The sequence below is a fragment of the Nicotiana tomentosiformis genome, chromosome 7, assembly GCF_000390325.3.
Source record: "Nicotiana tomentosiformis chromosome 7, ASM39032v3, whole genome shotgun sequence".
Taxonomy (NCBI): Eukaryota; Viridiplantae; Streptophyta; class Magnoliopsida; order Solanales; family Solanaceae; genus Nicotiana; species Nicotiana tomentosiformis.
Window position 1 is genome coordinate 86845450 of NC_090818.1, and position 13471 is coordinate 86858920.

General features: G+C 39.9%; 1 protein-coding gene across 1 annotated transcript; it reads right to left on the minus strand.

The window, feature by feature from the left end:
• Window positions 1-1257: 1257 nt before the first annotated feature.
• On the minus strand, window positions 1258-4913 carry LOC138895938 (uncharacterized). The gene is made up of 5 exons (XM_070180701.1): window positions 4619-4913; window positions 4038-4289; window positions 3553-3932; window positions 2625-3174; window positions 1258-1706 (listed from the first exon to the last, which is right to left on the minus strand). The coding sequence occupies exons 1-5, from the start codon at window positions 4911-4913 to the stop codon at window positions 1258-1260; spliced, it is 1926 nt and encodes a 641-aa protein (XP_070036802.1).
• Window positions 4914-13471: the final 8558 nt, after the last annotated feature.

Genomic DNA, 13471 nt, shown 5'->3' on the forward strand with positions numbered 1-13471 from the left:
GAAACTTTGAAGATTTGACGGACTTTGCATACTTTAACTTGAAGAGTGGTGGACTTTAAAAATTCAACTTGAAAAATTAGCAGACTTGAACACTTCAACTTGAAGATTTGGAGGGCTTAAACAATTCAACCTTAAGACCGGCGAATTTGAAGACCTCAACTTGAAGACCGAAAGACTTGAAGACTTCAACTTGGAGATTTGGAGGGCTTAAATATTTCAACTTGAAGAGTGGCGAATGTGAAGACTTCAACTTGAAGACCGGCGGACTTGAAGATTTCAACTTGGAGACTTCAACTTGAAGACCGACGGACTTGAAGAATTCAACTTGGAGAGTGGTGGACTTTAAAAATTCAACTTGAAAATTAGTAGACTTGAAGACTTCAACTTGAAGATTTGGAGGGCTTAAACATTTCAACTTGAAGAGCAGCTAACTTGAAGACCGGAGGACTTAAAGATTTGGTGAACATGAAAACATAGTGAATCCCTGAACTTTAGTGCAAATACTTGGTAGCCTCCTAAAAGACTATAAAAAGACACTGGTTTATCATGAAGGCTTGCCCCCTCTAAGTCATATGAGATCCAAATTTCAAAAGAAGAATAAAATTTCAGCCTGATTTTCAAGTGTTGTTTAAATGGATTACTTCCATCATACTTCATTTGGAGAACGACTAGGGCAATATGTATCTTTTGAACTTATGCGACTGAACTCAGAATGAAACTCTAAGCTGCCTACGTACCACGGTGAAGAGGATCAAGTCATACCGTAGTTCAGAATGGGTAATTTTTTTTTTCTATGTCCTAACTTTTGCCTAGGCCGCCTCTTTCGAGGTTTTCAACCTAGCAGACCCTTTTGTTTTAGTGGTGGGTCATACACAGTTTAGACTCATGCGGCAAGGAGTATAGGAACGTGCAGTTTAGGCTCATGCGTCAAAGAGCGTTGCAACTTCAAGGATAATACATCTTCAAAAACTTGCCATTAATAGGGCCGATTCTCATGCCATCTGCATCAACCAGCTTGTAAGCCACACTTGAGTAAGCTTCTTGTATGACATATGGCCCATATCATTTTGAAGTGAACTTCCCTACAGATTTATGGGAAGTAATAATGGGTTTTCGTATTGCAATGACTTGATCTCCTACTTAAAAGGATCTCGGGCAAACTCTTTTATTGTAGGCGCGAGACAATCGAGCTTGATAATATTCAAGACTCTGTTGAGCTTCCAACCTCTTCTCATCAAGAGCCTCCAACTCTGTTAATCAAAGTCGAGCATTTTCTTCATCAGTGATCTCTTCTTGAATAGCCAGTCGTAATGAAGGTATTTGACGTTCGAGTGGCAAGACGGCTTCGACTCCATAAACGAGTGAATAAGGAGTCGATTGTGTTGGCGTGCAGTGAGTCGTGCTATATGCCCATAGAGCTTCTTCTGTACGGTCATTCCAATCTCGTTTGGATTTGGAGATGACTTTCTTTAACAAGTTGCATAGAGTTTTTTTGAATGCCTCAGCTAGACCATTGGCGGCAGTATTGTACATCAAAGAGTTATGTTGCTTGAATCCAAAGAGATCACAAATATTGTTCATCAACCTATTATCGAATGGCTTTCCATTATCCGTTATTATGTAACGAGGAATGCCAAAGTGATAGATTATGTTTACTAGGATGAAACTTGCAACATATTCCTTCTTTACCTCCTTAAGAGCAACACCTTCAGCCCATTATGAGAAGTAGTCAGTTGCAGCCAAGATGTATAGGTGCCCACCAGAGGACTTTGGCAGTGGTCCAACAACATCCAATCCCCAAGCGTCAAATGGCCAGGATGTCACAGTCGGGTACAACACTTCAGGAGGTTGATGAATAAAATTCGCATGGAATTGACAAGCCTTGCATCTTCGAGCGTAGTCCAAGTAATCTTTTACCATCGTTGGCCAATAATATCCCATCCTTTTTATTTGAAAGTGGAGCTTTGGTCCAGACTGATGTGACCCACATACCCCAGAATGTGCCTCTTGCAAAGCTTGGAGTGCTTCTTCTTCCCCTAAGCATTGCAAGAGTACTCCCTCGAATGACCTTCTGTATAGAGTATCTTTGTAGTAAAGGAAGCGAGGTGCACGACGATGAATTTCAGTCCTTCTCCTCGGATTTTCTGGAAGTATCCCATAGCTTAAGTAGTCGATAATGGGTTGTCGCCATTCTTCTTTCTCAGCTTCAGAAACAGCGACAAGATTCTTGAGTTCATTTCCTTCACCTTCAACCTCATTTGGTGGCGGTACTACCTATTTTTGGCCAACAGTAACTTGCGCTTGATCAGGAAGGATTAACGATGAAGTTAGGGCAGCTAAAGCATCAGCCTTCTTGTTTTCTTTCCTTGGCACATGTTGAATAGTCACGTTACTGACCCATCCCATTAATGTTTTAGCATAATCATGATATGAGCGTAGTTCAGGTTTCTTGACCTCGTAACTACCTAAAAGCTGGTTGATCACCAACTGAGAGTCACCAAAGACTTGTAATTGCAACCACTTCATTTCGACAGCCATTTCAAGCCCAAGTATTAGTGCTTGATACTAAGCAACATTGTTAGAGCAGAGTTGTGTTAATGTAAAAGAGTAGGGCAGAATTTTACCTTGAGAAGTGCCAAATACTACACCAACACCAGCTTCTCCGTGATGTGCAGCACCATCAAAGTACAACTTCCATAGAGGTTGAACTTCAATTACCATTGCGTCCTCATCAGGTAGTTCGTCAGTTAGCTCCCAATCATCAAGTATAGGGTGATCTGCCAAGAAGTCCGCTAACGCTTGTCCTTTTATAGCCTTTTGAGGGATGTACACAATTTCAAATTGTTGAAACTGGAGGTACCACCTTGCTAGTCGATCATTAAGGACAGGTTTTGACATTACAAACTTGATGGGATTTGCCCTAGAAACAAGGCGAACGACATGAGCTTGAAAGTAGTGCTTCAACTTTTGAATTGAGAAGACTAGGGACAAACATAACTTTTTGATTGGCGAATAATTTAGCTCATTTGGTGTTATCATCCTACTCAGGTAGTAAAGGGAGTTTTCTTTCCCCTCACTATTTTCTTGGGCCAACAGTGCTCCAACAGACGTTTCTTGTGCCGAAATGTATAGTATTAACGACTTTTCAGGAATAGGGGCTGCCAAAACTGGAGGCTTCATCAAGTAAGTTTTAATACTTTCAAAGGCATTGCTACAAGCTTGGTCCCACTTGAAAGGAACGCCTTTCTTCATGAGGCGACTGAATGGTTGGCACCTCCCAGCTAGGTTTGAGATGAATCTTCTAAGGTATGCTAGCTTTCCTTGCAGACTTTTCAATTCTTGAATATCCCGAGGCTCAGGCATTTTCAAAATGGCATCCACTTTGGCTTGATCAATTTCGATCCCTCGATGTCGGACAATGAAACCAAGGAACTTTCCGAAAGTAACGCCAAAGGCACATTTCAATGGATTCATCCTAAGTTGGTACCTCCAGAGCAACTCAAACAACATTCTCAAGTCTTTCAAGTGGTCGCTCTTCTCTCGTGATCTTACCACCAAGTCGTCAACATAGCATTCGACATTCTTGTGGAGAAGATCATCAAAAATATTCTGCATAGCCCTTTGGTAAGTAGCACCAGCGTTCTTCAAGCCAAAAGGCATTACCTTGTAGCAATAAATATCCTTGGGGGTACGAAATGCAGTAAGCTCTTCATCTTTTGGCGCCATACGAATTTGGTTATAGCCTGATGAACCGTCCATAAATGATATTGCCTCGTAACCAGTAGTAGCATCGATCATCAGCTCTGGAATAGGAAGCGAGAATTCATCTTTCGGACACGCATTGTTGAGATCCCTGAAGTCAACGCACACTCGAATCTGGCCATTTGTCTTCCTTACAGGGATGATGCTTGAAACCCATGTTGGATATTTAACTTCACGAATAAAGCCATCTTAGATGGGTTTGTTAACTTCGGTTTCAATCAAGGGAACCAAGTCCGGCCTAAAGCGCCTTTAAGCTTGTTTAACAGGGCGAGCACCACTCTTGACTGCAAGGTAATGGACTGCTACTTTATGGTCCAAGCCAGGCATCTCTTTGTAACTCCAAGCAAAGACATCCCTGAACTCCTTGAGTAACTCAATATAAGTGTTTTCTTCATCAACTTCCAGTAAAGCAATTAGGTAGGTGGGTCTTGGTTCTTCATCAGTGCCAAGGTTAACTTCTTTTAAGGCATCAACTGTTGTCTTCACCCCTTCTTGAAATTCAGGTGGAGCATCTTTCACATCTTCATCTTCTTAAGGATCCCCATCGTTGAAGTATATGTGATAATACGGTGAAACATCCTCCAATTTCTCATCATCCTCCGTTAGAAATAAAACACCATGCTCGCCTTGTGTAGTAACATGATACGAAGAACCCACACTTTCTTCGTCTTCATCACATTATTTAGTGTAGACCACAGTGTATGGCTTCACCTTTAGTACCTCATCACACAAAACCATGACTTTTGTTTGTCGCCTCATTCTAGAAGGAACCAGACTTTGGAAATCCTTAGAGACCTTTTGAATTTTGGGCGAAGCGGGTGTTCTTGTATTTCGATTATTTCTCTGGAACTTATACCCTTATTTAATGGACCCAATCTCTCAAACATGGAAGTCCTCATAGTTGATTTTCCAAGTCGATCAAAGACAGAAGGCTTGTTAGAAGCGGAAGATTCATCTTCTACAGTGATATAATTGATGCTCGCCCTTCTTATGGAGATGCGCACTAGTGATAGTTGCTTGTATCCCAAACCTTCACGTGGTTGCCTCATCGCAGCTTCTGATGAGAGCTTCCCTAACTTTGGCGGCTCATTGGGATTGTATCCAGCTTTTGCAAATAGCTTGTAAGCGTTAGGATCAAAACCTTCATCCATTCGCTTTGTAGGGAATGCCACATTCTGCAAACGATTTTGGGCTACAAACCCTGCAAGTGGCTTCGAGGATAACTTTACTGCCTCAATTCATTTTACCAGAAGAGTTAACTCATTTAGCATGTTAGTTTGGAGATTAGATGATTCACCTTCATCTTTCTTCCTTTTAGGGACATATTAGAGCGCATGACTTACTTTATTGCCATAAGACGCAATATCCCCTCTATGAGATTTATTCGCATTGGGTTGTACCTCCTCAGTATCAGCTTTGGCGCTACCAGCAATCACCTTAGCTCTTTTAGTTGTGGGCTTGTCATTCTTGTTTTACACGCCATCATCAGCTTTTAGCTCCTTCACAATGCGGTTCTTCGAGTAAAACTTTGCATCAACGAAGTGTGACTCAGCCTCGGTGAATGGCTCATCATCAGTAATTATCTTCTTCTCGACTTCACCTTTATAGTATTTCAAACATTGATGGTAGGTAGATAGAACCACTTTATTCTCATGTATCCAAGTCCTTCCAAGCAAGATGTTGTATTAAGTCTTTGCATCGATCACATGCAGCCATGCACTTGATTGCATATCTTCAATGGTGATTCCCAACCTGATCGCACCTATGGCTCTTTGCCCCCCTTGGTTGAATCCTTGGATCATCACACGACTTTCTGAGAGTTCGTTCATGGGAATACCAAGTTCTTTCATAGTGCGAATTGGCAAGATGTTCACTGAGGATCCTCCATCAACCAAAATTTGATTTACCTTTTCATCACGCATATAGCCAACCAGGTACAACAGGCGGTTATGAAGAGTGTCACCTAGCAGAAGATCGTCATTTGTGAACATGACTTTTTCCTTTCACGTTTTAACTTCTTGAGGAATAGACTCGATGAGATTTTCTGAAGATGGTGCCAATAGTAGGTCATCACTCTTTTCTTCCCCTTTATCAGCGTTGCAACAAGAGGCCTCAATACCATCACGAAAAATTTTCATACGGAACCAACATGGCAAGAAATCCTCCAAGGTCACTGGATGTCGTGGCTTTTGAGGGTGGTGCACCTCCACTTTTGCTTTCTTCAAACACCTAACTGGATTCCATTTCCTTGGTCCTTTTACCATCATTTTCCTTGTTGGTTGTTCTATTGATTCTTTTCGTGGGCTCGTTTTGTGGCGCCTACGACGAGTCACCAATGTCCAACCTTCATCATCATCAGGTTGATCGACTTCAACTTTGTTGTTCTCCAGTAATTCTTCATCTTTACTTTCTTAAAACCACATAATTCATCCGGACTGAATGAGCCAAAGGTGATAGAGACTTGGTTCGCGCTTGCTTTCTCATCTTCAAGCACGATCTTCTTTTCACGAGCCAAGTCCATAACTTTGTCCTTGAAGACAAAGCACTTCTCTAGAGGGTGGCTCACAAGTCGATGGTATTTGCAGTAATTTGGGTCATTCATTTTACCAGCTTTATTTGGCCGCTTCATCTCCGGAAGCTCAATGAGATTTAACTCGAGGAGTTCTTCAAAAATTGCTGGCACATCAGAATCCAGAAATGGGTACTCCTTCTCTTGCATTTCTTTTAGAGTCAACTTCCCACTCGGTTTCTCTTGAAAAGAAGTGGATTTTGTACTCTACTTCTTGCTCACCTTCGTTGTGAACTTCACAGGTAATGTGTTGACATTCATAGATTCTTTGTTTTCAGACCTGGGTGCAAACTTGCTCCATTTCCTGACTTCTTGTGTTACGCCCCGCAGTATTACGTCGATATTACGCCCTAAAGTATTACATTACGATGATGTTACGCTCCGCAGTATTATATTACGACGATGTTATACCTTGTAGTATTATATGTGAAAATGTCGTAAGATAATTGATCTCAGTTCAAGGACAAGATTATTTAGAGATTATAAGCATTATGCTATTTCAAACAAGTGATGAATAAATTCGTGAAGATGAGAGAGGAAGCAAATCGAAAAAAATAAATTTTTGTAGAAGTTTGACATTTTGGGATAAAATACGGCCCGAGCTAAAACACCCGGTACTTATGGACTAGTACCATACAAAGTACCACATGACCATGATAGTAGGATACATAAAGTGTGTCAAGTGAGTAGTATTTTTAATTAATTTGAGATAATTCTAAATTATGTGAGTAATTGGTTAAATATTAGATTAGTGGAGAATTAATAAGTTGATTAAGGAGTTGGTGGATGGTTAATTAAGATTTTTGGATAAAGACTAAGGAAAGCTAACGTCGCAGCAAATTCTTGTCCAAATTGTGACTCTTATACTATGAGTGAAAAGGTGGCACATTTAAGTAGTATATGGCTTAGTCATACCATTTAAAGCCCAAAACTTATCTAATTCAAAAGAAAGGTCTTACATCAAATTGTTAGGCAATGGAGATTCACGCAAGAATTCAAGCAAAATAATTCCTTAAGCATCTTAGCAACGTGACTCTAAAGAAACTCGGTATAATCTTTCTCAAGAATATCATACGGATTTTCCCTACTTCGATCTTGCCGTTACGAGTTTTGTCGCAATTGTCGTGTGTTAGAAGGATTGTCAGAAAACCAGCTCAGGTATGTTAAGGCTAAGCCCTTCCTTCATTTTGGCATGATCTCGTAATTACATGTGTTTGATAACGAGGCATAAAGAGAAGTTCATACTCCCAAATTTATATACATTATCCTAGTCTCATAAGTTAAATATTCTCCCTTATCGGTACTTTATATTCAATTGAGTATTATCTTCTTTTAGTCAAGAGAGAGGAGAGTTTATATATACAGTATTACATCATTTTCACTACTGGGCAAGCCCCTATTGGGCAACCTCTGATCAGATAGTAAGTTATATACCGAGCCTACTGTGGTTGAGCGCCTATGAGCAAGCCCAGTTGGCCGAGATACAAAGCCTAGTATGGCCGAGTGCCTATGAGCGAGCCTACTACGGCAGAGCAGTTATATATATACCGAGCCTTATAAGGCCGGACAACTATTTTACTTACTATATTGAGAGAGTTGAGTCAGTATCAGCAGGTGAGCATATCTTCATATTATCTTTGACTTCCAGTTACTTTCAGTTATTATATTATCAGTTCAGTTTCAGCTTTCAGTATATTGCCTTACATACTCGGTACATTATTTCGTACTGATGTCCCTTTTTTGGGGGCGCTGCATTTCATGTATGCAGGTTCAGACAGACAGACGGGTAGACCTCCTCATTAGGTGTTGCCCGAGTTCAGCTTGATCGGTAAGCTCCATGCCCTTCGGAGTTGCTGAGTCTTGAGCTTTATGTACATCTTATGTATATATGTATATATGTATATATGTTATGAGTAGGTCATGGCCCTATTTCGATCACAGTATATCCATCAGTAGAGGCTTGTAGACATATCCTGTCAGTTAGTGCAGTATGTTGGGCTCGTAGGCCTTGTATGTATATTTTGATTTGTTTACCAGGTGTAGTAGCTATGACGGCCTTGTCAGCCCAGCTTTATATTGATATTTAGTCAGCGTTTGAAAATTGTCTTGCAATGTGGCCCATTTCCAAAGTATGACATTATATGTTCAGAGTCCCTTAGTCACAAGTTGGTACGCAAGGATAGGTGAGGCATCGGGTGCCGGTCTCGCCCCCCAGGTTCGGGGCGTGACAAAAGTGGTATCAGAGCAGTTCTGTCCTAGGGAGTCTACAAGCCGTGTCTAGTAGAGTCTTGTTTATGGGTGTGTTATGCACCACACTTATAAGCAGGAGGCTACAGGGCATTTAGGACTGTTACTCTTTCTTCTTACTCTAGATCGTGTGGTAGAACTCAGTTGTAAGAACTCAATTTTCTAAACTCTATCTTATTCATAATACGACAATGCCTACATCTAGAAAGACAGTTGGTAAGAGATTGCATGTGGCTATGGAAGAGTTGAGTCATAGGAACTCGATTTTTCATGATGTTTATGATGAGTAAATGTAAGGTCTTCAATAGATCATGTGTGTACTAAGACATGTAAGCCTCTTGATAAGGAGCCTTAAGGCAAAAATATCTATCCACCCCTATGGTGAAAGACAATGAGAGATTCAGAAGATAGATACAAGTTTCAACAAGTAAAAGAAGCAAGATGAAGAAGGGTGCGAGGCGCCCGGTTAATAAAGATTATCAGTATTTACAAATTCAGGCAGAGGAATATAAGCCTTTTGAGTTACCTTCAACAATAATAGAGGCATGTACAAATGGCCACACCCATCTCATTTATGTCCTATGGAAGTTAACAGAAGTAGTATAAGAGAAGGATGAGATATCAAGATCCGGCTGGGGTTAGAGTAACCCAAAATGGTGAATGGATTGTTTGCGTTAGTTGACATTTCCGAAGGATAGTGCAAATACAATAATAGATCTCCTTGTGAGGCACCCAGATGGTGCACTCTAAAATAATACAGCTAGATATGAGTACTACAAAAATGAGCACTGGAAGCCTGGAAGGGATAAATATTATCTTAGTATGGCTCTCGTCCCTAGTAGAGAGAGAATGTTAGGCAACTCGAAGAGCCAATGGATGGAGCAAGGGAAGCTAAGAGCAAAAGAATATCTTGTTCGCATTTTCAGAATAAAGTGATAGACATAAATGTTAGCGGGAAATAAGAAGAGAGTTAATGAAGCATTATGAGTAAGATGTGATACACGGATGATAACGGTGGAAAAAAAATGATGAAATGACAGTATTACATAGTCTATAATCGAGGGAAGGAGAAGATGAGAGGTGTCAGGCCTGGAGACAACAAAAGAATATAGGCCATAAAGTTGTATCCTCATTTCCAGAAATAAGTTCGTGACTCCAACGCGACTGTCAGAAGGAAAAGTTAGACCCTAAAGTAATAGAAATCAGTATGGGCTGGTGAACAAGGTAAGCTAAACATGAATTAGGGACTGAGTAATTTGATAATGGTCGGCATCATGAGAATTTCAGAGATTGCATTCTGACGACAATAGAATGAAAAATAGAAGAATAACCCTTAAAGGTCATTCAGGAGGACGCTTCTCTAAAGCAAGTAATGGGAGCAAAGTTAAGCTTAAGGGACTATATGTGCCAGTTACACTAGGTGTCACCCTCGTGAATAAGGAATTTTGTTATCCCTGCTACAGAAGGATTTCTGCAAGGCGAGTAAAGGTCATCGATGATGTGAAAAGAAGCCAAAGATAAAGAGGTAAAGCATCTATACATAGATCATCGTAGCAATAAATCTTAGCACCTTCCTAAAGGGGGAATATGGAGTGATGTGGTATTAAGTCAGAATTAAGTGGTTCTAGTAATTATGGAATGGTAAAGGAAGAATGCGACCAAAAAAAGGGATGAGATTGCACTTATTCAAAGCCTACAGATAGGCTACGATTCCAGAACATTATGCAAACACGACATCAAGGAGAGGAAGTGAGGGTTCCTGCCCGGGATGTTATTGATAAATAAGGAGCCAGTACGAGACGTAAGTTAAGACAAAGGAAATAACCCAAGAAAGATTACAAGGGATGTTGATATGAGAGTGGGCCAACAATTAGTTAGTAGTTGATTCAGGAAGAGCCTAGTTATGGCTAGATAAGAGGATACAGACAAATCAATAGGTCGTGCAAGATAAACATATTAAACCCCAACATGGAGAATTCAGTCTCGCAGATATGACATCGTGATCCTTGAGAAATATTCAGATAGGAGTTGGGGGTAGTTAAAGGTACCATATGAGTGTTACTGAAATAAAAGAGAATGCCATTGGGAAAACAGTCAAAATATTAGTCCAGAAGCAACCCTACAAGAAAAGGGCGTGAAGGTAAGTAACTAAGGATAATTATAGGTAAGTACGAACATCAAAAATTCTGTCGGGTAAACGATATAACCAGCATGTAACTTTATAAGAGCCAGAAGGTCTCCCTAAGTACTACAATGAAAAACTAGTTGAGGAAATAAGGAAGAAGGCTTCAACCTAAGCACAGTGACCTAAAGATGAAATGGTCATGTAACAACAGTCTCACAACAACATTATATGCACTCCATAAGAAAATGGCACCGACCGTGGCTAATGAACGGGAAGTAAAAATCAGAAGTAATATTTAAGATCATATGAGTTGTATGGAATTCCAATATGCGTGTGCACTAAGATAAGCTAAGTATGCACACAAAAGGGGGCAGAAATACCAGGAAAAGTAATTGCTTACGTTTGAAGAAAGCAGAGATGGAACGAAAAGAATTATTCGATTAGTGATCCAGAGTTAGTTACGTTATGAACACACCTAAGAGTTCAGAGTATTATCCACGCAGCATATATGTTAACAATCATACAGCCGGTTCCGGTATAAGTTAAAAGAAAGAATTGAGTCAGGGTCATAGACAAAGAATTGAATTGTTAGAAGACTGTATCCTGGATCTTCCATAGCATCCATGAAAGGGTAAAGTAATACCATGAGCCGCAGATCGGAAGATAGCTTAAGCCTACATAAAGGCTGATCAGAGGGAGGAGAAAACTAAATAATTACATCAACTAAGTAAATCAGGAGTCTGATTATTGGACCCAGAATGTTATAGACATCATGATGGAGAACATTGCAGAATCACTCTTAATATTAGAGGTACAAGAGAGATAGTACAATAGCTATATTCTATAACGGCTCTACAATAAAGCCAGTTAGAAGAATACCAGCCTTATAAGATGCCAGTATGAAGCTCCCTCTGGATTGTGTATACGCCAGAGGTGCAAGTATTATAATAGAGCTTCAAGTGGTGGATGTGAATCATACCTCTGATACCTCTGTGGAAGGGAGGGTTATGAAAGAGATAGAAGATATGATGCGAGATTTTAAGGCAAAAGTAAACAACGTACGAGATACTCAAATGCAGAAGGTTTTGAATAGTCCATACTACGGATAGAAGGCTAGAAGCGCGGGTATTCAGTACCCAGGAATGATAGTGTTGTCGTCAGTGGCATATCTTCTAGCCTATGGTTTCTAGGTATCGAGAGGTCTATTTAAGGGAGTAAAAGAAGAGTTAGAGACGATGTGATGTCTCGCTTGATGTTCCAGAATAATACAAGGATATCTATGGTGCAAGTAAGGTTGCGAGCAGTATAAATGGATATATGTAGGTCACAAGCTAAAGTATGATAGAGCGACAAGGTTTTAGGAAGACAAGAGTAAGGACAAGAAAGGGTGAGTGAGAAGGTAACGAGAAACGGATGAGTCCTCGAGATTAAGCCCATGAAAACAAGATAGCTGATAGATTCTCTAAGTTATAGAAAGCTCAGTATAGACTGAATGAACTCAAAGGAATCTAAGACTAGTAGCATTTAGAAGAGATGGAATGCTGCCCTGGTAGTAGAATAAAGGTGTAATTGTAATAGATAAAGGATGACGTTTGAGCCTTCGATTAAGTAATGATTTGAAGAGGATTTCATTGATTGTACAGAATTAAAATACCCATGTAAGGTGAATCACATTGGGATGCTATAAAATACGATTATTGAAGTACAGTATCGCCCCTAAGTGGATCAGGAAAATCACTTCAAATATTACTCAATGCAACATAAGCCCTAGTGGCAATGTATTACGTAAGAAGTTTGAAGTTATCAATGGAAGATTGTAGATCAACATTGAGGTGAATCGACAATGGAAGGGTAAAAGATACAAAGTACGAGATGAGATTAGGCCAACAGTCTTAAGATAAACAGTAACGAAGAAGCATTAAAAGACTTAACTTTATGCATATAGGATAAACAACGAGAGTAACTTGGAGTTTGGTCGCAGACCTCAGTAACAATAAATTGAAGTAAGAGTTATGGTATAGTATGGCCTACTTAGATGTAGTAAAGATAATGACGCCCAGAGGGACAGCTTGACATAATTTTGTATATGTTCACAAAGTGAGACCTAGAGATTGGCTAAGAGCTGGAGGAAAGAGGAGAGAAGCGTCGCATAGGCGCGCATACAAAGTTAGAGTCGTACAGGCTGCATGATAGAAGATTTCAATAATTACGAGATTAGAAGGATTCCAACTACAAGTCGTGGTGGGAGAAAGAGGCTTAAAGGGGGGAATGCCCTGGCCTTTGGATTTATTCAAAGAACAGTTGCCTAAATGGAAAGGAGAATATTAAAGTATTCGCAAGAGCTATGGGTTATGAGAATGATAAGTGCATCAGTCAATAATCGAGGACGAATGTTCCAAAGGGGGGAATGATGTTACGCCCCACAGTATTATGTCGATATTATGCCCTGCAGTATTACATTACGATGATATTACGCTCCGCAGTATTATATTACGACGATGATACACCCTGTAGTATTATATGTGAAAATGTCGTAAGATAATTGATCTCAGTTCAAGGACAAGATTATTAAGAGATTATAATCATTATGCTATTTCAAACAAGTGATGAATAAATTTGTGAAGATGAGAGGGTAAGCAAATCGAAGAAAATGAATTTTTGTCGAAGTTTAATATTTTGGGATAAAATACGGTCCGAGCTAAAATATCCGGTACTTATGAACTAGTACCATACAAGGTACCACATGACCATGATAGTAAGGTACATAA